Source organism: Pipistrellus hanaki (assembly GCF_964339955.1).
Source record: "Pipistrellus hanaki genome assembly, chromosome: 17".
NCBI lineage: Eukaryota > Metazoa > Chordata > Mammalia > Chiroptera > Vespertilionidae > Pipistrellus > Pipistrellus hanaki.
This window is the reverse complement of record NC_140519.1, coordinates 41,519,440-41,544,671: the sequence shown is the minus strand read 5'-3', so window position 1 is coordinate 41,544,671 and position 25,232 is coordinate 41,519,440. Positions and strand designations below refer to the sequence as shown.

General features: G+C 38.6%; 2 protein-coding genes and 1 long non-coding RNA gene across 5 annotated transcripts in view; 1 reads left to right on the top strand and 2 right to left on the bottom strand.

Annotated features, from left to right (window-relative positions):
• LOC311611990 overlaps positions 1-25,232 on the bottom strand; it is a 567,051-nt gene that overhangs the window by 260,950 nt on the left and 280,869 nt on the right. The gene's annotated exons all lie outside the window — the stretch shown is intronic.
• TSPYL5 (TSPY like 5) overlaps positions 1-25,232 on the bottom strand; it is a 214,269-nt gene that overhangs the window by 12,915 nt on the left and 176,122 nt on the right. The window lies entirely within an intron of this gene.
• CPQ (carboxypeptidase Q) overlaps positions 1-25,232 on the top strand; it is a 311,444-nt gene that overhangs the window by 178,258 nt on the left and 107,954 nt on the right. For all 3 annotated transcript variants that reach the window (XM_084864576.1, XM_084864577.1, XM_084864578.1), the window contains one exon: positions 19,521-19,632. In XM_084864576.1, coding sequence (XP_084720702.1) covers positions 19,521-19,632 — 112 coding nt within the window. The remainder of the gene's footprint in view (positions 1-19,520; positions 19,633-25,232) is intronic.

The window sequence follows — 25,232 nt, the reverse complement described above, 5'->3', positions numbered from 1 at the left end:
TTTTTGTTGTTGTTGTGTTTTTTTTTGTGTGTGTGTGTTTTTGTTTGTTTTTTGGCACTCTGCCTCTGCTTCAGAAAGTGACTTTGGATATGACTCTTTTAATGTCAGCACTTGGAACTGGTGATGTACTTTTATCTAACCTGGTTGAACTCTAGCTGAGAGGACTTTAGGAACATTACTTATTGGACATCTGGCTTTATCTGGAAGGCTCCCCTGGACCCATTTAAAATCCAGTGGTTTAAATGATAGACAGCTGGAGTTAGTGGCTAGTCTTCCAGGTCTACCCAAATGTTCTTCCTTTGGGAATCCCGCTTCACTTCACAGTAAATAAAAGACACTCTCAGGCTGGTATTTTAAACAGAAGAGTTGAATTGGAAAGGTTCCCCTATATATCATGGTGGGACTTCTTTTTTTTAATCTTCACCCAAGGATATTTTTTCCATTGATTTATAGAGAAAGTGGAAAGGGAGGTAAGAGGGAGAGAGAGAGAGAGAGACAGAGAGAGAGAGAGAGAGAGAGAGAGAGAGATTCATGTGAAAGAGACACATCCATTGGTTGCATCCCACAGGTGCCCCTAGTGGGGCTGGAGAACCTGAACCTGAGGTATATACCCTTGACCGGGAATCAAACCCATGACCCTTTCTAGCATTGACCCTTTCTAAGGCCAACATTCTAACCAGTGAGCAAAACCAGCCAGGGCCATGGTGGGGCTTATTTTCTTAATATATAAACCACTGAAATAATAAAAAATACAAATAATTTATAATTGACTACCAAGGGCCAGGCCTTGTCCCACATAATTTACATCATTATTATTATTCTCTTCTATAGATAAGGAAACAAGACACAAGAAAGCTAAGTAACTTGTATAACTAAAAAAAAAAAAAAATACTAGTCTGGACATCTTGGTTTGTGTAAGTTAAAAAGAAACCATTGAATAAACTAGAAATCTGAAGAAACCTTCTTTTGCAAACAAGGAAATAAAGACATAAAGGTTATTTTAGAGTTATAACACAACCACTTGTGAGAAGGGTTGTTGACGTTTTTCAGAAATGGATCTATGCATGGTAGCTGTAGCCTCTAATGCAAAATGGGGTTAATTGCAGGATTTTCATTGTCACTCAGGATTTGACAATGTGATAGTTATTTGTGTCACTAAACCTTTTAGGCTGGAATGTTTTGTACATTAGTAGCTGTTAAAGATCTCATTGTAGAAATTACTGTCACAATTATGGAAGCCCTAATTTAACCCACATTGATTATAACATGTTTCTGGCATGGTCAAGAAGTTTTTCCTGATTCAAAAAGCTTTATAAGGCATATTAAAAACCTGGCTTCAATTTCCCTGAAATTTCATATCCCTACTGTTACGTTAGTCCTGGTAGAATCTCTTTTGAGGATTTTTTTGTTTTTTTTAGTGTTCTGGAAAGAAAAGAAAGGAAGAAAATTGACATTACTTAGTGCAGAATCCCAGAATCCAGCCTATGACAAAATTGTCGCCTAGTCCACCAGCAGAAGTGCCAAGGTGGTCTCATTAACTTTCATGCTGGCCTTTGAGTGACAATCCTAGGCGTCCCTACATAATCCCCTCCAGGCATTGTCGGAGTCCCCAGTGTTGTCAGTCATGTTCCACGTTTGTTCATGACCACCTGCTCTGTTTCTTTGTTAATATATCCTTAGGTAATAAAAGCTTGAATGTGTAATTAGTGATAGTAAGGAACAGAGACCCATGCTTTACCATTTTTTTCCAAGGAGTGGTTTTATTAAAAAAAAAAAAATTTTTTTTAAATGGTCAAAATTTCCTTTTTTTAGGGGTGTGGAATTTTTCATACGTCAACAAGCTGCAACCTTTTGAGGTTTAATGAAATCAGCAAATATATAATCCAATGTATGAGAGTGAATATGAATGAGTTCTATTACTGTTGAACAAATGACATTAATTTCCAGTGCACATGTGGAACTGAGCTTTAAAATATTTGTTTGAAAAATGTCAAGCTGCTTATTGTTTTAGAACATTTGAGCAACTCTCCAGTACACTCTTCTCATACAATTATACTTCTAAAAGGCTATACTGTTTGCATATTTACTCTTCAACTTTAAAAGTTTCTCTAGGGGCATGAAGAGTGAGGAAATACCTTGAATTCCTCTTTTTTTTTTTTTTTAAATGTATTTTTAAAGATTTCAGAGAGGAAGGGAGAGGGAGAGATAGATAGAAACATCAATGATGAGAGAGAACCATTGATTGGCTGCTTACTGCTTGCCCTCAGCCAGGGTTGAGCCTGCAACCCAGGCCTATGGCCTGAAAGAGAATCGAACTCTGACTTCCTGGTTTATGGGTTGATGCTAAACCACTGAACCACACCAGCTGGGCAAATTCCTCTTTTTTATTAGATTGCATTTTCTAGAAAATATTAAAAATAATGTCCTTCACTTACAGCAGGTGTTTTAGGCTAAGAGACCCCTTTATACCCCAGTGCTTGTCATTCTCTCACCAGGTGGAGAAGCGCTTGTCAGTGGCCCCCAGAGGTTACAGAGTAGATTGCTTAGAGCTAATGGAGAAGCTTACTAGTTTATCTCCCAGGTCCAGTGTCAGCTCCCTAGGCAGTGCCTTAAGTACTTATAAGGCACTGGAGATTGGATGACCAGCAAGGCAGCCAGGGGCCCTGCCCTTCGGGAGGTCATGGCTGCAGCCAGCAAGAATCGGTATTGGCAGAGAGAACAGATGTCTCCAAAATGGACATGGGGAGATCCAAGAGGATGTTGGAAAAACATATTTCAATGTAGGTTTATCTCGTTTTGAATTTTTATCAATTGTTCTGAAGCATTTTTAAATAATACACTTAATTATTGTGTGCACCTATCCCCAGATGTGCTTTAGGGCTCTCTACTTAGTTCCATTGATCTTAGCTGATAACTGGAAGAAATATTGACAGCTGCATTTAAAAAAAGCTAATAAATCTAACCAGGAAATTGATTTAATCAGAATACTCCTTTCTAGAAATGATTTCCTTAAGCATGTTTTTTTTTCCTCAAGATGAAAGAGTGCCCAGTGGCATGGTTATTTTTTGCATTTATATCCAATTTAGCACCTCTTTCAAGTTAGATTTGCAATTGGAGAAGCTTATTGTCCGTTCCTGTAAGATAATCTCTCATAATGGTACTATCTTCCAGTTTTTGAGAAAACACAAAAAACAACCTCCTCATTATCTTATTTACTCATCCCCATTTCATCCTACCTGGTCTGTAGCAATTCTTCTTCCACTGATGTCCATAATATGCTCCTACACTGTGACCTCATCTTGAGGAAGGTCTCCACTTGGATAGCCCCCCAGTTTGCTCTTCTCCCATCACTGGTGGCCTGTGAATTGTAGTCATCCAACGTGACTTCCTGGTGATGTCTTGAGCAGCGGCTGCTCATTTCACGCACTGCGGAATCCTGGGCGCCTGTTGACCAGGTGATGCTACCTGTGCCACAGAGCCCTCATCATGGCTGTTTTCCATGATGTTGGCTTTCCAACTGACTTTGTAAAAAGGTGTATCTGTTTCTATCCCCTGGTTGTCCACTTCCTCCTCTGATTCTGTCTTCAGTGCTCATCCCCCTCCCCCATTTTCCCTAGTAGATAGGCTTTTTTCAAAAAATAATACTTCCCCTTGTGTTCTTTTCTACTGAACTAACATGATAATTACACCTTTCTATTACTTTCATTTCCAAAACAAAATCATTTGATGCCTATTATTAGAAAAATCTCTCTCTCTCTCTCTCTCTCTCTCTCTATATATATATATATATATAAGCCAAGTGACCAGAACAACCAGAAGACCAGAATGATGGGTTGTTATGATGCACACTGAGCCCTGCCAACCGGCCGATGGGGGTGGGGCTGGCTGGCCAACCTCTCATAGCCCCTTCCCCAAGCTGGCTGACCCCTATTAGTCCTGATCGGGGTGGGCCAGCTGGCCCCCACCTGTGCATGAATTTGTGCATCAAGCCTCTCGTAATTTTATAAAACACATCTTAGTTTGCTATAGTGACTCTTTCTTGGATGAAATTTAATTTTGTGCATTTCTCTACTTGGAAAGGAATTATTATCAATATTCCCAAATGGATCTATTTATAAGCATTTAGTAATTTTTTTTTAGTCTCCTAAATTAGCATGCCCATCTATGATTTCTAAATTCAAATTACACCAGTATATTTCTGGTACTTCCTAAATGAGTCTCCCTGATTCACTATTCTGCTTAATACGTTAGATTATTGTAAAGAAAGGCTTAAGCACTCTGTTTTATTCTGACCTCCGGGCCTTTGCACCAGCTGTTCCCTTTGGCTTGAGCTCTCTTTCCCAGGCCTTCAAATGCAGCTATTAGCATTCGGGTTTCAAAACAAACTTTACTTTCTTGAAGAGGATTTTTTCTCACCATTCTGTCACCTTTTTAAAAGTAAATTAATTTAACTTGTATTTTTATTTTATATGTGCCTGGAGTAATCTTTTTTCACTTGCTCATTCCCTGTCCTCCAATCAGAATGTAAGTTCAGAAGAACAGAGGCCTTCACCATCAAGATCATTGCTCTACCCCCAACACATACACAGAGTGGTAGCTGGCCCATAGAGGTTTGGTAAATCTTACTGAATGGAGAGAGAGAGAGAGAGAGAGAGAGAGAGAGAGAGAGAGAGAGAGAGAGAGAGAATATGAGAGAATGAGAATGTTGGGGGAGCATAAAGGGGATGGGATGCGGCCCCAGTTAACCTGGGATATAGTAATGTAAGCATACAAGGGCATGTGGGTGGCAGGTACATAATCTTCTTCATAGGCTTGTAGTAATTACCAGTCCCTACACTGTAAAGACTGCCTTAAAGAGTAGGCTTAAAGAAGAACCAAGATGAACTCCAGAGGGTACCGGGGACCCTCCCTTCCTGTCACCTGCTCTGTGTATCCCAAGCTCATTGTCATCCAGTGCAGCTCCCACCTCTTGAGGTTTTGGAGCCATGCCAGGTAAAAGGTAAACTTTGCTCATGCCTGATTATCCGTGTTACTTTGGCTTAGGAGCTGATTTTGGTATAATTATTTGTAACCATGGTAGCGGAGCTGGCTTCTCTTGACATACATGTAATTACCCTCCTCAGTTCTACCCAGAAAGAATTCTGAGGCTGCTTTCTCCTGAGGAGGAGCCTGTGGGAAGAGCAGGCACTTACTACTACAGGGCACCTGTCCGGTACAGAAGGCAGAATGGGACACGTCCCTCACTTCTAATTTATGATTGTTGTCTTGGTTTTTAAGATTCTCGAGTATTTCACTGATAGTGCAATAGCATATATATAAAATAAAAATAAGTAAACTTAGGTGTTAGGTACAGTCCTTTTAGGCTTTATGGACATGGGTAATGAAGCAGGAGTAAAGGAATGAGTGTGCTCATTTTCTGCTGAACAAAAATTTTCAACCTTCACGCAGCGAGCTGAAAATGCCATGTCCACATTCATGAGCCCACAGAGCCCTCCATATGTATAATCAGAATAGTTGTGGATTTTATTTTTTCATAGAGAATCATTAACGGGTATTTCACTTTTTGGACCAAACGAAAGATATTGTTTGGTTTTATGTTTGCTTTCTGAAGAATGATGAATTTACTCTATGATGCTACTTAGATAATTGACTTTGGAATCATAGCCCCCTTTTTACCTCTATTGTCTGTTTTCTAAGTTTATTTATTTATTGAAATTAGAGGTTTTGCCTCATGTTTAATTATTTGTTTAATGATTTTATATTTTATTTATAAATAATGTTAGTCTAAAATTTACTGTTCTCATTTTGTTTTGGTATCAAGGTATTACCTTAATAAATGAGGTGGCTTAGTTTGAGGATTACCGTATTTTCCGCTGTATAAGACGACCCCCTAATTTTACAGTTTAGGCCTATATTCGCTGTATATAAGACTACCCCCACTTCCGAGGCAACACCAGTTCTTTTTTTAATAGACCGCCTCTCTGACTCTGGCCAATCTGAGCAGGCTTTTTACTAGAACACAGTGTAGCTTCGGGTACAGAACATGTATAATTTGCATGCATAAAAAGCCTGCTTGGATTGGCTGAATTAGAGATGTGGTCTATTAAAAAAAGAACTGGTGTTGCCTGGGAAGTGGAGGGTAGTCTTATACAGCGAATATAGGCCTAAACCTATGTTTTAACAGTAAAATTAAGGGGTCGTCTTATACGCCGGAAAATACGGTATCTATTTCTTTAAATTGTGTAAAACTCACCTTTTGAGTTTAATGGCTTAGTTTGTGTGTCTATGAGAAGCAAAGAGAATACTTTCTAATTTTTTATTGAATTTCTTAATGTGCATTTATTTTCCAAGTTTTTTATTTCTTCTTAAGTCAATTTTGGTAATTTTTCTTTTTCTAGAGAATTATTTCTTTGATCATCTCATCATTATTTTTTAAATTATAGTCTTCCCATAAAATTAATTGAAGCTGGAGTAGAGTTTTTATTCAAGCTGTTGATTTTGTTGACATTTTCAGCAACACATGTCTTCGTGTGTTTTGGAATTTTGGTTTGCTGACTCATTTTGAGTCCGATGTTTTAAAACCCAGTTTGTGTTATTGTTTGTATTGTTTTCTCTCCCTCTGGGCTCCCTGTTCTCTCCCTAGAGGTTTTCTGATTGCTTTCACCTGGCCTGCAGCACTGCCTGTCCACAACCAGGGTTTTATTGTGTTGTATCACACACCCTCACCAATGGCAATAACAAGGATTGCATAGTGTTACAGAGCCAGCGGGTGGCTAGTTTCAGAGCCTGGTTCTGATTCATGTCCATTTCTCCTCCACAGGCACAAACTTTTTCTAAAGTTGTGCCTCTTGGCATGATTTTGTTTTTAGCCTCCTGTCATGAGCCCAATTCCCTTGCTTGCTTCCAGACAGTCTGGCTCAGGTCTCCCTATATGCAGTTAGATCCTCTTGGCCTAGAGGAGCAAAATGCCCAGCAATCAGTGCTGGCTTCTAGACCGGGAGTCCTGCAGGTCTCCTGGCTTCAGACCCACTCCCTGCTTTGTGCTTCGAATCCACTTCTAGTCCACAGAGATGTTTATCTGTTTTCTGTTGTCTGTGTGAGTGAGTGAGTGTGTGTGTGTGTATGTGTGTGTGTTAGTCAAACTTCAAACTTTTTGGTTTTCAGTTTTTATATTTCATCTCTAATTATACATGTTTGGGACAGAGGGGGCTTATAAAGGTGTAACTTCACTGTACCATGTTGGCCAGAAATCTAATTATCAACTTCTAAACATTATTTATTTCTGCTCCTAATTTCTTGTTTGTAGTTCTGTGAGGTTCTTAAACTTTGAAGACACATTAAAAAGTTAATGTTTTAAAATTATACACATTGTTCATGCTCTTTACTGAGAGAAAGGGAATTGCATTATATAGTAGTTGAGGGTAAAATTTTTAATGGGCTTTTTTGTGACTAAACTTGTAAAGGTCAAAGAAATTAATGGGAATTTGTTTTAATTTGACATTGATCACAAAAAGAAATATTTTCTTTAAGGAACTGAACTTGCTTGATGCTCAGTCACATCTTATTACTACACAGAAACAAATCAACTCAAGTTGATTCTTGACTACATTTCAAGTCTTCTGACAAATACATAGGAAGAAAATATAAAGGTCTCTGTCATTGGGTATCTCCCAGTCTAGCGTCATTAGGAATCTTCCAGTCTAGTATTTCTCAGCAGAGGGGTGGGTTGGAAGGCATTATGCTGACCTACCCCTAATAGAAGTGCATTGCATCAGGGATGGAAGACTTCTTATCTTCAAACTCTGTACTCTACCTCTCCTTCCCAGCCTCCTACCACCAAGGCAGTGTATTCTTTGCTCCCCATGTAACTGCTTGAAAATTACCCACAGAGAAAGCCACTTTTACTAAGAACATATACCATCCATTGGGCATTCTGATAATAGTAAAACATGTGATGAAATGCTAAGATGGATTAGAAAAGCAGACAGACTGAGCCTGCACTGGGTACCAGGCAGTAGCGTTAGGCTCTTTTCTGGCAATTGTTATGCCACCACGGTGGGCAGTTGTTAATGTCTGTTTTCTGATACATGGAAATGGAAGCTCGAAGAGCCCAAGTAGCAGAAGGTCCCTGGTAAGCAGAAGAGGTAGACTTCAAATCCTGGTGTGCCCTCCGCTAAAGTCCATGGTCTTAACTACTCTTGCAAGAAGAGGAACAAAGACAAGGTTGAAACATGCCCTACCAGATTGCAGTTTGCTGAAGAAACATATGGAGATTAAAATTCATAAATTGTTGGAGAGTTGCAAGAGATGAAACAATGCTCCTGGGATAGGCTATTTACTTTTTTTCTTTGATCTTTAAATAACAACACACTTAACATTTGTCTACGATAGCATAAAAAATGGATACTTGCTCTTTTTCTTCCTATTCTTGCAAATCTTTATACCATCTCTACAGAGATTAAGCTCAAATGTGATGGCAGGATTTGCTTTTGTTCCTGGTTTAAGCTTCTTCCTCCATGCAATATGAAGGACTTTTGATGCTTTCTCCAAGACCATATTCAGGACTCTCTACATATTCAGAGCATGCCCAGGGAGAGAGTCACTCTGTGCCCAGTCTTACCATCTTTGTAAATGCGAATGACAGTGGAATCCTTAATTAGATTTGCCATTGCCAGGACAAAACTCACCTCGGATCCATGGGAAGCTTCAGTTCCAACACCTAACTTCATTTGCACCCAGCGCTACCTGGTTACCTAGAAACCGCAGAGTTATTTAAAAAGCTGTGTGTTAGTGATTACTTGAGCTGTAACTTCTTTTCCCCTTTGCAACCCGCTGTAGAAATGAAACTATAACTTAGCTATTTCATGGCATATGGATGGTCTCTAATGGAATGAGTTTCATGCTGTTTTAAGTTAGGCTCTCCCAACAACATTTTAAAAAGTATTTGTCATATTCCTAAATACCGTGTGCTGTGATTGATTCTCCCACTAACTCAAACTGGCAGTGTATAGTACCCCGAACCTGTGCCTATTAAAGCAGTCCGTATGCAACCTACTTTCGCTCTTCAACCTCCCAAGTGAGTCTTTCCTAGAGAGAATTGTTTGTAATGCTTGAGGTCATCTCAAAATAATTCTGATGTCATCGGTAACAGTGACCAGTTCAGGAGTTCATGCTCTGTGCCAGGAACTATGATAGTGATTGACACATATGTCATCTCATTTAATTCTCACAACACACTTTAAAGGTAGGTTTGTATTATTATCCTTATCTGTAAGGTTTAGAGAGGTTAAACAGCTTGCCCCTGTCAAGCCGATAGGGATATTGCTGAAAAACTCATTGGACTCTGTGTAGGCAAAAAGTAGCAGATAAATGTTTACCATAATCGAGGTGATGCAGGTGATGCATTAGAGAAAATCTTCAAAAGAAGTCTCTGCACCACTTTTCTATGAAGCAGGCACTCTGGGACAAGAGCTCTGAGGTCTATTTTTAGGCCTTGCCATTTGGGCAAATCACTTTGCTTTTCTGTGTAAAAGGAGACCATTGGCCTTAGTTTCTAATTCTGGCTGTAATTGGGTGAGGATGTAGGAGCCTGAAAAGAATCCAGTCATTGTAAATTTCTTAATTTATATAATTCTATATAATTAAAGAGATCAAGTAAATTCTGGGAACTGTCAGGAAGGTTGTTACAGTTTCTATATAATAAACAAAGCAATTATGGTACTTATACATTACAAACTTGATTGTTATGTTTCCAAAATCTAGTGGAATTAGAGAAAGTTCAGAATGAGATATCAAAATGGTATGGAGACTATTATAGTGAGCATAGCAATCTTCATCCTGCAAAGGAAAAAATGTCTATAGCCATGATTATTAATGTACTAGAGAGGCCCAGTGCACTCATGACCTTTGGGTGTCCAAGACAACACTCCTAACAACTGAGCCAAACCAGCCAGGGCAAAAGGCAAATTTTAAGTCTTAAAAAGTTCTGTTTCCAAGGGCAGATTTCCTTAAGAATAAATTACTAGCAATATAATTTAAATTTCTTATTTTGGGTCAAGTTGAAGGAAAAGCCATGATAATAAAAATGGATAACATAGCCGAAACCAGTTTGGCTCAGTGGATAGAGCGTCGGCCTGCGGACTGAAAGGTCCCAGGTTCAATTCCGGTCAAGGGCATGTACCTTGGTTGTGGGCACATCCCCTGGGGGGGTGTGCAAGAGGCAACTGATCGATGATTCTCTCTCATCAATGTTTCTAACTTTCTATCCCTCTCTCTTCCTCTCTGTAAAAAATCAATAAAATATATTTAAAAAATAATAATAAAATAAAATAAAAATGGATAGCATAAAAGCCATCTAGTGTTCCAGGAAAATACGAACAGTTCCTTCTCCCTTACAAATGGCCAGGAGAAGCCTGCTTTTCATTTTAGAATTCTAGAATCTTCAGCCGTGTCCTTGGAGCTTATCAAGCTCAGCTCACATTCCCAGCTCAGGTGAGATACCCTTTCTTCACCCAGCAGATGTTCCTTTTGTTTCCACTTGAACACTGCTGGTGTTCAGCAGCTTGCTCCTCTGAGGAATACTGTTCCCTTGCTGAGCCTACCAGATTTAGTTTCCACTGAGCTGAAAGCTACCTGCACACACCTTCCCGCACTGGCCTGGTCACACCCAGAGGGGACATTTATTCCTCTTGGATAGGAAGCATCTAGCCCTATGGAGCCCTGTCTTCTCCAGGGTAACCATAGCACTTGTCCTTCAAACAGTGCTGTTTCCAGACACTGTACAATCCCGACAGCTCTTCTCCGACCAGGTCTCCTTAGGTATCTGGATGAAAAAAACAGAAGGAAAAAGTGTTTGATGAATTACATTGGGAGTATTACGTCTCATAATCAGAATCCCATATTTTTATTGACAAACCCTAACATTTTTATTAACTTTTTCTGTAGCTGAAGCACACTGTTAGTTCAATATTCTTAGGCCCACGTGAGTTTTCTGCTGGTCTCCAGATGAACTGGTGTCCACCGACCACCTCAGCGTGCAGTGTGCACTTCGTATTTATTCCTGCTGAGTTATCTTGCTGGTTATAAGCTATTATTTCTGCTTCAGAATATTTTAGAAACTTGGTTATTTGGTCCAACATATTAATGATTCATATTTTCATCATCTTAAAACTCATAAGCATGTCTTCAAAGTAATGGAAATGTTGAACAAGATTGAACCAGAGATGAAAGCATGTGCTAACATTCAGAATTTAGTGAGAAAAGTAATTTAGTGAGAATTGTACTTTGAGGCTTGTACTTCTTTTATTCTTGCTCTAATCCGACAGCCTGCTAAATATACTCTTTGGGCTAATAAATACAAGTTAAATTAGTAAACATTTGTTTGTTTTTCTGTGCATTTTTGTTTCTTCAGAATATACACTATGAGAAAATAGTCTTCCTTATTCCCTCCGTTTCTTCTCTGTTCCTTCATTCCTTTTTCTTTCTTTTCTTCCCCCCTTCCCCAAGGTGTATTCAAAACATATGGCTACAAACAACATTTAACTGATCAGAACATAATCTCATGACAAGTCAAAATACTTAAGGGAACATGGGTGACCTCATGAATGCTGACAGGAAAAAACTGAAGCTCAGCCCTAGCCTATTTGGCTCAGTGCACAGAGCGTCAGCTGCGGACTAAAGGGTCCCAGGTTTGATTCTGGTCAAGGACACATGTCCATGTTTTGGGCTTGATCCCCAATAGGGGGCATGCAGGAGGCAGGCGATCAAAGATTCTCTCTCATCATTGATGTTTCTTTCTCCCTTCCTCTCTGAAATCAATAAAAATATATTATTTTTAAAAAACTGAAATCCACAATGTGACAATAATGTCACAATATCCATTGATGGAGAAAGTGAGCGGTTTTCCCCCCGTGATGTTCTTTTAATTAATTTCATGTAGAAAGAGGAAACCTAATCCATTCTCTTTTGCGGTCTCTGTTAAAGTCCTGAAAATTACCTTATATATCCATTATGTTCATTTTTTTATTTTAGTTTTTCAATTACAGTTTGCATTCAGTATTATTCTGAATGAGTTTCAGGTGTAGAGCATAGTGGTTAGACAATCATATACTTTACAAAGTGGTCCCCCAGATGTTTCAAGTACCCACCTGGCACCATACATACTTATTACAATATTACTATGTTCCCTGTGCTGCACTTGACATCCCTGTGACTGTTCTGTAACTACCACTTTGTGCTTCTTAATCCCTTTGCCTTTTTCACCCAGCCCTCCATCTACCCTCCCCTCTGGCAACCATCAGCCTGTTCTCTGTATCTATACGTCAGTTTCTATTTTGTTTATTAACTTATTCCATTCTTTAGAGTCCATATGTAAGTGAAATCATAGGATGTGTGTCTTTCTCTAACTGATGTATTTCACTTGGCTTAGTTCTCTCTACACCTATCTATGCTGTCGCAAATAGTAAGATTTCATTCCTTTTTTATGGCTGAGAATTATGTTTTTGTTTTTAACAACAAAAGTCCTCATGGACTCCCAATCTCTAGGGCCAATTTTTATTTCATTTTGTCCAGCAGATAAGTTTTCTGTCCTGTACAAAGCATGATCATGTTTCAAGGTTGCTTTGGACTTAGGAAATACAATAACTTTCAGGCTATTGTTTTCAAGTTGTGATGCATAAATCTCATAAGGTTAACTATCTTTGCTATTAGTGGCTTTTGATTCTTGTGAAAAGATAATGGTCACTTTTCTTCGTGTGTGATTGTAAATATTGAAGATAAGCTTCAATTTAATATATTTTCAATGGAAAGGAAAATGTATTTTGGGTATATATACATAAAATACTCATTCCCTGGCTCTCATGGCATCTGTATTAAGTACAGTAGTAGTTAAGATGTCTATTCTGGCTTTTAAAATTTCTCCGACATGTAAATTCCAGTTAAAAAATAAGACAGAATTTGGGTTTGTGGGCAAAATAGTACAGCTATAAGAAAATGTTCAATATTTGCTTTATCCCTTTCCTAAAAAAAAAAAAATCAATGGAAATTTGGCTTTTTCCTAGTCTGAACACAAAGATTAATAGCTTAAATGAACTGGCTGATAGTGTGTGATGTCGATAGAAAGAGAGGATTAAAGACCAGGAAGTGCTGTGATTGGGCAGCAAGCCTCACGCAAGGAGGAACAATTTGTCTTAGCTTTCTTACGTGGACCTTAGCAACCTGACACAGCCTGGACCCACACCTTGACCTGGGTTTCCTCTCTCCTCTGCTTTCTCAAAGCTGCTTTCAATCCTCCTCCCTTCTGCTCTGTCTTCTACTTCATCTCCTCTTTTTGTATTAGTCATCATTTTTGCTCCCATCTCTCCCTGCCTCCTTCCGTCTCTCCCTCTATCCCTTCCTTTCTTCCTCCATTTCCTAATCATTCACAAAGTAAATAAAAAATCCCCCACCCTAACAACATATTTCTTCTTTTTTATTGATTTTAGAGAGGGATGGAGAGAGAGAGAGAGAGAGAGAGAGAGAGAGAGAGAGAGGGAGAGAGATTGAGAGAGAGGGAGAGAGAGAGAGAGAGAGAGAGAGAGAGAGAGAGAGGGAGGGAGGGAGGGAGGGGGGGAGGGAAAGAGAGAGAGAGAAGAAAGACATTGATTGGTTGCCTCCTCTGTATGTTCCATCTGGAAATGAACTCTCAACCTAGGTATGTGCCCTGACCAGTAATCAAACCTGTGGCTTTCCAGTGCATGGAATAATGACACTCCAACCAATGGAGCCACACCAGCCAGGGCACAATATTTTTTTTTCTATTAAGGAAAAACTATACAGTAGTAAATTCATATACTAATTCACACAATTTGGCTTTTAAAGATGGGAATTGATGGTAAAGGAGGAATTGGTGTATAGCTTCCCAGGGACTGTGCTTTTCAAAGTGACAGCACTCACTTGAATAGGTGAGCCCTGGCCGGTTGCTTAGCTTTTATCTGCTAGTACAGTGGTCGGCAAACTCATTAGTCAACAGAGCCAAATATCAACAGTACAAAGATTGCAATTTCATTTGAGAGACAAATTTTTTAAACTTAAACTTCTAATGCCACTTCTTCAGAATAGACTCTCCCAGGCCTTGGTATTTTGTGGAAGAGCCACACTCAAGGGGCCAAAGAGCCGCATCTGGCTCGCGAGCCGCAGTTTGCCAACCACGGTGCTAGTACATCAAACAGGGCCGAGAACTGGGGGCTGCAGAAAAATGTAAAACCAGAGGCTTTCAGCTGATCTTGGTGACTTCTATAGAGCACACTCAGCACATCAGATGGTTAATTGCGAATATTTTAACAATCAATAGACAAATAAGCATCAAAAAACAGTTCTCTAAGCTGCATAGGCTTCTGGGATTTTAAAAACCAGTAGGAGTCAAGAAGAATCTTTTAGCTTGTAAACCTAAATGCCAAAAATAAAATCTTATATAAATTGAACCATGAAAGAATCTATAGAATACCAAATGCTGCTGCTTCTTTTAAAAAATATATATATATATTTAATTGATTTTTTACAGAGAGGAAGAGAGAGGGATAGAGAGTTAGAAACATCGATGAGAGAGAAACATCTACCAGCTGCCTCCTGCACACCCCCTACTGGGGATGTGGCCTCAACCAATGTACATGCCCTTGACCAGAATCGAACCTGGGACCTTTCAGTCCGCAGGCCGACTCTCTATCCACTGAGCCAAACTGATTTCGGCCTTCTGTTTGTTTTTTATTTGTTTGTTTTTTTAATGCTACACACCATCCCTGAAACATAGGGGTGAGTGAATGGTTGTCAAACAAGAGAAGTTACAGCTGGCACTGTACCATCGTTGGACTTAACCGTGGGAAAGATGATCATTATGGAGCTAGAAGTTAGCTAAGCTTTTCATCTCCCTTTCTTCCCTGGAGGAAGTTAACATGCAATGTTGTAATTCAATTCTCTGCTCCTCCCAACCTTTCAAGTGAGACAACTTGTCCTGTGTTTGCTTAGGCCAAAGGAGAAGAATTCAGAAGCATGATTCTTTCATTTAAAGGACTATCATCTCCAGTCGCAACCAGTCATGACTCCTGGATGCAATCCAAACAACTCCATTTAATCAGAATGATTTCCTTCCATAGGCATTCCCTGCTGTACCACTACCCACAAATCAATGTTCAATAAATTTCAGCCATTTCTTCCAAATACACTGCAATCATATTTTATAAATCCACCTATGTGTTGGTTTTTCTGAGCCACAGATAAATTAGACCTTTCTTGTTTTATCCTAAGATAGCTGTCTAGTCATGTACTCAGAGACTTCAACGAGAAGTCTTCCTTTTAGGAAGCCAGTCACAAGTAAGAGGGGACAGTCTGGAATGAAATAGCTCCTTTTAGGAGCAGCTGTGGTGATGTGTGAGCACTGGGACAGATGGCCCCTTTTCTTGTGAAAGAAGTCTACGGTCCCACGAGCGGTCAACATTCAACAGCTTCCCTAAACAAAGCTTGAAGAGAGGAATCCAGCCAGGAGGAGCTCAGGTGTTTGCTGTGTTGTGTCTGAGCCCTATGTGTCAGGGGCCTAGCTTTATTCTGTAGACCACCTAGTCTGTTCATTGGGGAGTCTGTTCAGTATCTGTTCAAACATAGTCCCTTTTGTCTGTGCTGGGTAACAGCACAATACATTCAGCAAATGCCTTCTGAAATCCTAGATTGTTGTCTTCCACGGGGATTACAAAAACATGGATTTCTTGAGAAGTGCCTTTCCACCTGTGCTTGTTTGGATCCTAAATTGTGGGAAGATCTTGGCAGCCAGGGTATCTAGGGGATGCCCAGAGAAAAGTGGTCATGGAGACTTTTCAAAGAACAAGTTCCTCCTTTAAAGTGGTTAGAAATAGGAAAAGAACTCTTGAAAAACAGCCACAGAATATTGGACTAGATGTAACCTTGAAAGATTTTATTTCTCCCTTCTATGTTAGCTTTCCATCTAAGACCAAAGCTGTAGTCTATTTTAGAAACCCTCCAAGGAAAGGAATTTCCCATAACCTTTCCCCTGTCAGCACTCTTTTAACTTCTACAAAGGCCTCCATTAGAAAAGTCTTGATCATCTATATGTTTCTAATGCTCATTGCTGCAGCTCAGACCTGATTCCTTCGCTTTCTCATCTGCCTGCTCCTACCCTCCACAGAGGGCCTATCATTGCCGAAGCCCGTTATTACATCACTTTTTTGGCTTCTTCATTAAGGCTAAATAATGAAAGATTTTCCCTCCTCTTTGTGTAGTTCATATTTTTTAACTCCTAATTATTTTTGTTGTTGAAAATTTGATTGGGGATTTCCTGTGTCTGGAAATGCCTTGAACTTTGTAGCCCAAACACTCATCCCATTACCTTTAAAGTCCACCACATAAAATGAGACAGAGAATGAAGAAGCTGCAAAGGAAACAAAACTTCACAAAAGCCAAATATAAACCACCGGATAGTTATCCTTCTGGTTCATCATTAAGAAAGACATTTATAAAATAAAACATGTTTGAAAGTTGAGTGGGCATCTCACTCATTGAGGATTGATCAACAAGTACTTGCTCAGGTTTAGATAAATACCTATAAAACTCACAATTTAAAATGCATAATGTTAAAGCTAGGCATGCCAAGAACATAAGTTTGACCCCACTACATATATATATATGAGATTTGAAAACAGCCTGAATTATTGTGAAGGCAATTTGGAGGATAACATAGAACTGCCTTGATTTTGTTACTCTTCCATGTTATCTGAGAAAAAGTTTATTAAAATAGATTTTGACACTATTTATCCACTGGAACTTTAACTTCATTGGGAAAATGGTTCTGAGAGTAGTGAGAATGTTGACTAATGTTCATTCCACATGGGATTACACCACTTTTTGAATCAGAGTTTCCTGTATTGCAATATATTTTCCATTTTTTTTCTGAGAAACAATCCATTTGGGCTCATTACATGGCCATTTGTTAGTCTGGGGCATTGTACTTGTTTGTGACTCCGATGAAGTCATAGTGGGCTGGGTCTGTCTGTGGACACAGCATCAACAGGAGAGCGTGCAGCTGCTCTGAGAAGCAGCCACCCGGATATTTCCACCCAAAATCCTGCTTTCCCAAAGTCATAGGTTTTTCATTAATCATCCAGATTTGTTTACCTTTGATTTGCTCATTGCATGCTGTACACAGACACCGCTCTGTTGAACTTATTCTTTTTTTTTTTTTTTTGGAACTTTTTATTGATGCGTAATAGTTTAAGAGAAAGGACATAGACCCTAACTGTACAAGATGAACTGCCACAAACAGCACCCTGTGAGCTGGTGCCCAGACCAGGAGCCAGAGCGTGACCAGCACCTCAGCAGCTCTCCTTGGGCCCCTTCCTGGCACTCGCCCTCCTCACCTTGGGATACCACTCTCCTGTGCTGCTTGTTTTTATATTTCATACAAATGGAATTATACATGATACATTGTTCTGTTTGGCTTTTTCCATTCATTACATTTATGAGATTCAGGTACATGTATCATGTATTGTGTTTGTTCATTCTTATTGCTCTGCAACGTTGCATTGATCAATGCACCATCATTCATTCATTCTGCTGTTAGCAGGCCTTTAAATAGTTTCCCTCTGGGAAGGAGATGAGGACTATTATGAATATTCTATAGACATCCTAGTCTGTCTATTTTGGTGAAAGTACATGTACACACATACGTTTCTGTTGGACTTACAGACAGGAGTTGCATTGCTGGGTCATAGGATGTGCAGATGTAGTAGGTAAGCCAGTTTTTCAGAGTGGTTGTAAGTACTTATACTCACACCAGCGATGTATGAGAGTTCTAGTTGCTCTACCTCCTCACCAGTATTGGGCATTTTCTGTCTTTTTCTTCTTAGCCATTATGGTGGATGTATATTGAATGGCGTTTAATTTAAATTTCTTTGATGGTAATGAACCTGCCCACCTTTTCATATGATTATTAATAATTTGCATGTTTATGTTTGTGAACTGTCTATTCAAGCATTTTGTCCATTTTTCTACCAGTTAACTTTCTTTTTGTTACTGTTTCATGGGAATTCTATATAATCTGGATATGGGTTCTTTGTTGCATATATGTATTGGAGATACTTTCTCCTCTTCTCCGGCTTGCCTTTTCACTCCTTCAAGGGGGTCTTTTGATAAACAAGTATTCCTAATATTTTAAAAGTCCCAATTTACTATGTTTTCTTTTATGGCTTGTTTTCTGTGTGTCTAGTTTAAGAAGTAGTTTCCTACTTCAAGTTAACAAAGCAGTTCTATGCTTTCCTCTAACACTTTTGTTTAGATTTATAATTCACATGACTTGATATCCATATATCGTATGATACAGAGATCAAAATGTTACCGACCCTTTCAGGTTGGGGACCCAAAACAACGTCTTTCTGTCTATTTCCATTCACGCTGGTGGAATGAGACTGAGGTCTATGAAGTGGAGCAGAAACTATTCTCTGATGAAGGCATGGAGGAGGGGGAGCTCACGTTCTGACGGCACCTTCGCCCTGACCGGGAAGGAGCCTCTGTGTGTACAGGCTGTCGTGTGGAGTGATTCCATTCCTTTAGGCATGCGTAGTTATTCTCCTGTTGCCCTCCGCTCTTTCGCACCTGATTCTTCTTGTGCACGATGCCCCATCGGCATCTTGGTCTTTGCGCTGGGCCCTCCTCATTTTACCATTGAGAATCCTCCTTAGTTCCTGGGAGCGAGCACAGCTCCTGACACAGGGCAGGCATTGAGAAACATTAGGGCATTTTGGATGACAGCCTAGTGACAAAGATGCTTTCTCACTGGATGTCCTAACCCAACATCAGTTTACTTACTTTAAGTACAGTGTGTCCGCAAAGTGTAGTTCCATTGAATTTATTTTTCCCGGAGAGAATTACTAATGATTCTCAGAAAGAAAAGAAAGGAAAAAAAACCTAAACCTAATAGCAATTCAAAACAACATAATACGTAGATTACTTCACACTAATGTAAATTGAAGTGTTTCTTAAACCTTTTTCTGTTAATTAGAATTTAGTTTGTAGCTTTAGCAATTTATTCAACTAAACTGGCTGACAATGCACAAAACACAATCATTTAAAAAATAAATTATTGTTTTTACTTTTCCATTTGTATTCAGTTCAACACATGTTTATCCTGTATCTGTGAGAGTTTGGGATGGTTGGAAATTTGAAGTTTTGAGCTCCATTTTTACGTCATTTAATAAAAGTGTCACACATATGACATAAGACATTTTTCTTAGTATTCAAAATTATATTAATAAAGAGAGGAATAAGGTGAGAACTTTTATTACTTTTAGATGACCGTACTCCCTTTTGTGTAAGGCCTCTGAACTAAGTCCTCCACTAGCAATGACGCAGATCTTCTAAGGTATTAAAACATGGAAAGAATATAAAAGTTTCATTTCTGTATTTGGAATGCCTCTGAATCTTGCTCTTTGATGTCATTTCTGCTTCATCTTATTTGTTTTTCTTTTTCTTATTTGTTCTAGGTTGTCCTGGTCAGTGGACATCTGGACAGCTGGGACGTTGGGCAGGGTGCCATGGATGATGGTGGTGGAGCCTTTATATCATGGGAAGCACTCTCCCTTATTCAAGATCTCGGTAAATATTTAGAAAGTTGTTAACCAACATGTGAGGGTCTCTGTGGTGATATGTTTAACTCAACACACAAAATAGTCAACAGATTAGTTACTGTGGATTCTCCTGAGGTTTATATGCTTTTTGTTAGTTGACTCCAAGAGAAGAACTAATTTGTCCCGTTAGAAAAAAAACTTTTTTTTTTAATTCAAGTGTTTGCCAGACAACCAAAGTATCCAATATGATCAGCCACTGGGGGAAATGAACAAGCAAATGAAACCCTAGCAACTGCAACCATATCAGCTAGACACTATGTAAGGATACTGTGACGAAATGCAAAGAAAAGTCACCAGCTCCCTTGACTTCCTTTTCCTTGTTCATCTCCTTTTTAAAATTGCATTTATTTTATTTCTATCTCCGCCCCCCCCCCCCCCCCCCGTGTCCTTTGGCAACTATCAGCTTGTACTCTATAGCTATGGTTCTGTTTTTTTGGTGTTTTGGTTTTCTTAGTATTCCACAAATAATATTGTATTTGTCTTTTATTGCCTGACTTATTTCATATAGCTTAATAGACTCTAGATCCAACCATGTTTGTTTTTGCAAATAACAAGAGTTAATTCTTTTTTTTATGGTTGAGTAATGTTCCTGTGTGTGCCACATTTTCTTTATCTAATCATCTATTGATGGACATCTATGTTGCTTCCATACTTTGGCTACAACTAGAGCTGCAGTGAACATATAGGGATGCCTTTATTAGCATTATTGTTTTCTTTGGATAAATACCCAAAAGCCTAATTGCTGGGTCCTATGGAAGATTTTTTTTTTTTTTTTTTTTTTTTTTTAGAATTTTCCATACTGTTTTTCATAGCAGCTGCATCAATTTGCAATCCCAAGGAAATTATCAGGCTGTTAGGATAACTTGGCTGCAGTTTTCAATAGTGCACAAGGGTTCCCTTTTCTCTACATTATTTCCAGCACTTGTTATTTGATTTATTGATGATAGCCATCCTAACAGGTGCGATGTGATCTCTCCTTGTGGATTTAATTTGTTTTTCCTGGGGATTAATAATGTTGGCCATCTTTTCATATAAATGTCGGCCATCTCTATCCTCTTAGGAGAAATGTCTATTTACTATTCTTTGCCCATTTTTAAATTGGATTTTTGGGGGGGGAGTGTTAAGTTACATAAGTTCTTATATATCTTGTATATTAACCCTTATGGGATGTGTCACTTAGACTATCTTCTCCCATGCAGTAGGTTGTCTTTTTGTTTTGTTGGTCATTTCCTTTGCTATGCAAAAACCTTTTAGTTTGATAGAGTCCCATCTGTTTACTTTTTCTTTTGTGCCTTTACTCAAGGAGGCATAGCCAAAAATAAATTTTTAAGAACCTTCTCAAAGAGTTTACTGCCTATGTTTTCTTCTAGTTTTATGGTTTCCAGTCTTAAATTTAACCTTTAATTTATTTTGAGTTTATTTCTGTCCATAGTGTAAGAAAAGGGTCTGGTTTTATAATTTTATTTGTATCTTCCAGTTTTCTTAATAGCACCCTTTGAAGAGACTGTCTTTACCCATTGTATATCCTTGCTTCCTTTGCTGTAGATTAATTGGCCTATAAACAAGGATTTATTTATGGGCTATCTATTCTAAAGATTGATCTACATATCTGTTTTTTATTATTGTGACTTTGGGGTATAGTATATGTAACTTAGTAGTCTCAAGTAGGTAACTTTGTGGTATCAAGATTATTTGCCTGTGGTTTTATTTTTTCATAATGTCTTTGTTTGGTTTTGGTATCCAGGGTAATGTTGGCTTCATAAAATGAATCTGGAACCATTCCTTCCTCTTTAACTTTTTTTAATTCCTTGCTAATTTCAAGGGAATTATCAGGATGTTAATTTTCTTTTTAGGATAGAAGTCAAGGAAAGAAATGTCGGGTTGAATGAATGATTCCTTTAGCCATAATAAGGAATATTAGACCTTCCAGGTAAACCTAAACATGGAAGAGATGGGCAGACATAAAAAGGAATGGCTAATGGTGAAAGCATTTTATTTTTATGACCTTATTGGTAAGCAAAAAAACATACGTTTTTTCTCTGTGTACTGGTCCACAAGATGGATTTTGAATGAGGTTAGAAATAATAAAATAGTCTGAAGTGAGAGTTCTGTGTCTGAATTAAATGCCTTATTAGCAGAATGTTTCATATTACAACCGTGAAGAAATTCCAGTTTCAGCTGTAGTAAAGATCACTTTCGCGTAGGCTTTCCATTGCTTACTTCAGTATTTATGTGTTTAAGTTTATTCTTTTTATCCAGCCTCTAATGAGCCCCTCTAGCCCTGTAAATTGACCCATTAAATAATAGTTTATCTTAACAGTAGTCTTGCTTGAGGCAAATATTTAGTGTATCATTTTGATTTATGTTTGTGTGTGTGTGTGTGTGTGTGTGTGTGTGTGTGTGTTTTAAAAATGGAGAAACGAAAAGATTGCTATCCATTTATTTTTACTTCTTAAACAGACCAGCATTTCCCAACCTTGGCAATACTGGCATTTGGGGCCAGATGATTTTGTTGTGAGGTCTGTTCTGTGTGTTGTAGGATGTTTAGAGGTATCCCTGGCTTTTACCTACTAAATGCTTATAGCACCATCTTCCCCCAAATTGTGACAACCAAAAATGTCTCCAGACATTGCCAAATGTCACCTGGTGGGTTGTAAGTGAGGGAGGCATAAAATTTCCCCGAATAAAATAAACTAATAAAGAAATCTCTAGGAGACCTAATACAGGGTCATGTTTTTGGAAAGCAATCTAACTGAAAGCCTTATATTGTATATATACCTTTAACCCTACTGAGAACCTACTATGTGAATGCATTTTCTAAAATCTGGGCATACAGAGAGATATAGAGCATATCCTCTGTCCTTTCCTTTAATTTAAATTTTATTTTTCAATTATAGGTTACATTCAATATTATTTTGAGTTGAAGATGTAAACATGTAACTACATACATAATTACAAATATCGATATCATTTCAAAGTCTGCTTATAGAATTGGGTACATTTTGGAAAGATAAAGTCCAGCAAATAAAACTGGAAAACACACAGTCCTTCAGAGAAGATCTCAAAGACTCTAGATGTTATTTTTTCCCCTTCTTTCCCTTCCCTTAAAAATTATTCCCTCGGCTATTTGTTCTCTCTACCTTAAACTTCATTCTGGAATGAAGCAGGTCCTAGAGATGAGGCAGTGAGATATCATACATCTCCCTCCTTAGAAGTCACAGATGATTATTTTGGAAGTTAATTTTCTTTCAGTGTGTTCAGCCAGCTTGATTGGAATCAGAATGGTAGAATGCAAAGAGAACCGGACCAATTTGTACTGAATTTTGGGTCACTGTGCCACAAACTACTTTATTTAGCCGTGGCCGGGCCATTTGAATCCTCTGGGCTTCATTTTCTTCATCTCTATTCAACTCTAAGCTTCTAGGGTATTTTATCTGCTTTCAATGGGAATAAAAATCATGTCTCTCTAGGCTTTCAATCTTACTTCTTTAGTACTCATGATAGGACTCTAAATCACCGCTAATTGAGTTGGATTCTCTTGCATGGATAAATGTCACACAAGGCAAAGGTGATGTATCTCTCCCAGCTTTGAAAGTACTCTGACTTCAGTAGCTATTGAAGGCTAGTAATCATTCCTTTAATTCAGGGCTTAACTCTCTTACTGAAAAAAACCTCTGTACACGTATGAATAAAACTCTAAAATACAGATTACCATTTCTTTTGAGTATGTGTTAAGATGCAGAATGCATGGTATACTGTTTAAAGAGCATACTGTGTGGGTTCAGATCCCAGCTCTACAACTTACTACCTATGTGGCCTTAAGCAAGTTACTTTGCGCCTCAATTTTCTCATCTCTGAAATGGGGTATTAACAGTTCCTACCTCATAGGGTTGCTTTGAAAATTAATCCATTTATGTAACGTACTTAGACCAGTACCTAACCCAACCCAAGTACTATTAAATGTTAAATGTTATTACTTAGTAAGCATGACTCCATCAGTAGCATGTTTTTATGCAAGAGAGGATGATGAATTTTGTAGCCTCGTTCCCATCAGTGATTACGTTGCCTCCTAACTTAACATATTAGTTATACTGATGTAACTCTAGAGCCAGCTGCTGTGGTAACCCTAAATATCCTTTCTCTTTACTCTTTAAGTCGCCATCTCTTGTACGATGGAAATCTAGTGACTCCTTTACTTTTTTTTTCCCTTTCTTGATTAAGGAATTACAAATGTGTCTTTATCCCCCTTAATGTCCTGCATGCTCCAATCCTGCCCTCACCCTCACCCCCTGTTGTCTGTGTCCATTGCTTATGCTAATATGCATGCATACAAGTCCTTTGGTTGATCTCTCCCTCTTACCCCCACCCTCCTCTACCTTCCCTCTGAGGTTTGAGCATCTGATCGATGCTTCTCTGTCTCTGGATCTGTTTTTGTCTCCTTTACTTTTCTACGTTTTCATTCTAAATATTCAGGAATCCAGATTTATCCTGGTCACTTTCTGCTTCCACTTCCACCCAGTACCTCACCTCTGTGATTCCTCACTGAGCCTTACTCTTTCATTAAAAAATTAAAATGAGTGTGGATTTCTATTTGTAGATCACCTATGTGTTTGAATATGAAGAACGGGGTTCAGCGTGTGCCACTTAAGTTCTAGATGACAGTGACTGATAAACTTGAAAAAGAAATAGGACTTTAGGCTAGAGGCCAAGACATGGGTTCATAATTATATTACTTAATTACATTGAGCCCAAGCTGTTTAATTGGTGAAATATGAAAGCTCCATGGAAAACTGTTTTTTTCCAAGAAAATGAGACTCCTTTTGACTGCTGTTACTTGAAGGCATGTTATACAGCACGCCTGCTGCAGTCCCTCAGTGGAGCTTGTTAATTTGAAGTGTTGGTGTGGTGGGGCTTTCAGATACTTGGGAATATTGTTCTACGATTCATCCTTCTTGTCTCTTCTTTCACTATTCTTTTTAAAAATAATTTTTTTTTTAACTTCAGAGAGGAAGGGAGAGATCGAAACATCAGTGATGAGAGAGAATCATTGGTTGGCTGCCTCCCACATGCTCCCCCCCACCCACCCACTGGGGATCAAGCCCACAACCTGGGCATGTGTTCTGACCAGGAATCGAACTGTGACTTCTTGCTTCATAGGTCAGTGCTCAACCACTGAGCCACACTAGTCAGGCCGTTCTCTATTCTTACAGATTCACTCTTTTGCCCAAGCCATCAGCTATACCTACATTTAATTAATCTAACAGGAGAGATATTTGTCCTTCACAAATATAATCAGTCATTTCCTGAGTAACTGTCAACAGAAGGCTCTTTGCTGTGAAATGCTATTGAATGCTTTTTTTGTTTCTGTGGTTTACTGGACTTGAAACTGTTTGTGTGAAATGTCTCCCCTTGGAATGATCTAGTGTCCGTGGACAAAACTAAAGGCCAAAGATGTTATGCTTCAAAATATCCATTTGGAATTAATAAACCATCATCCATCCCAAAATATTTCCAACATTACTATTTTCTGTCAAGTTAGAATTTTGAGTTTTAAGGCCTTCCCAAGGG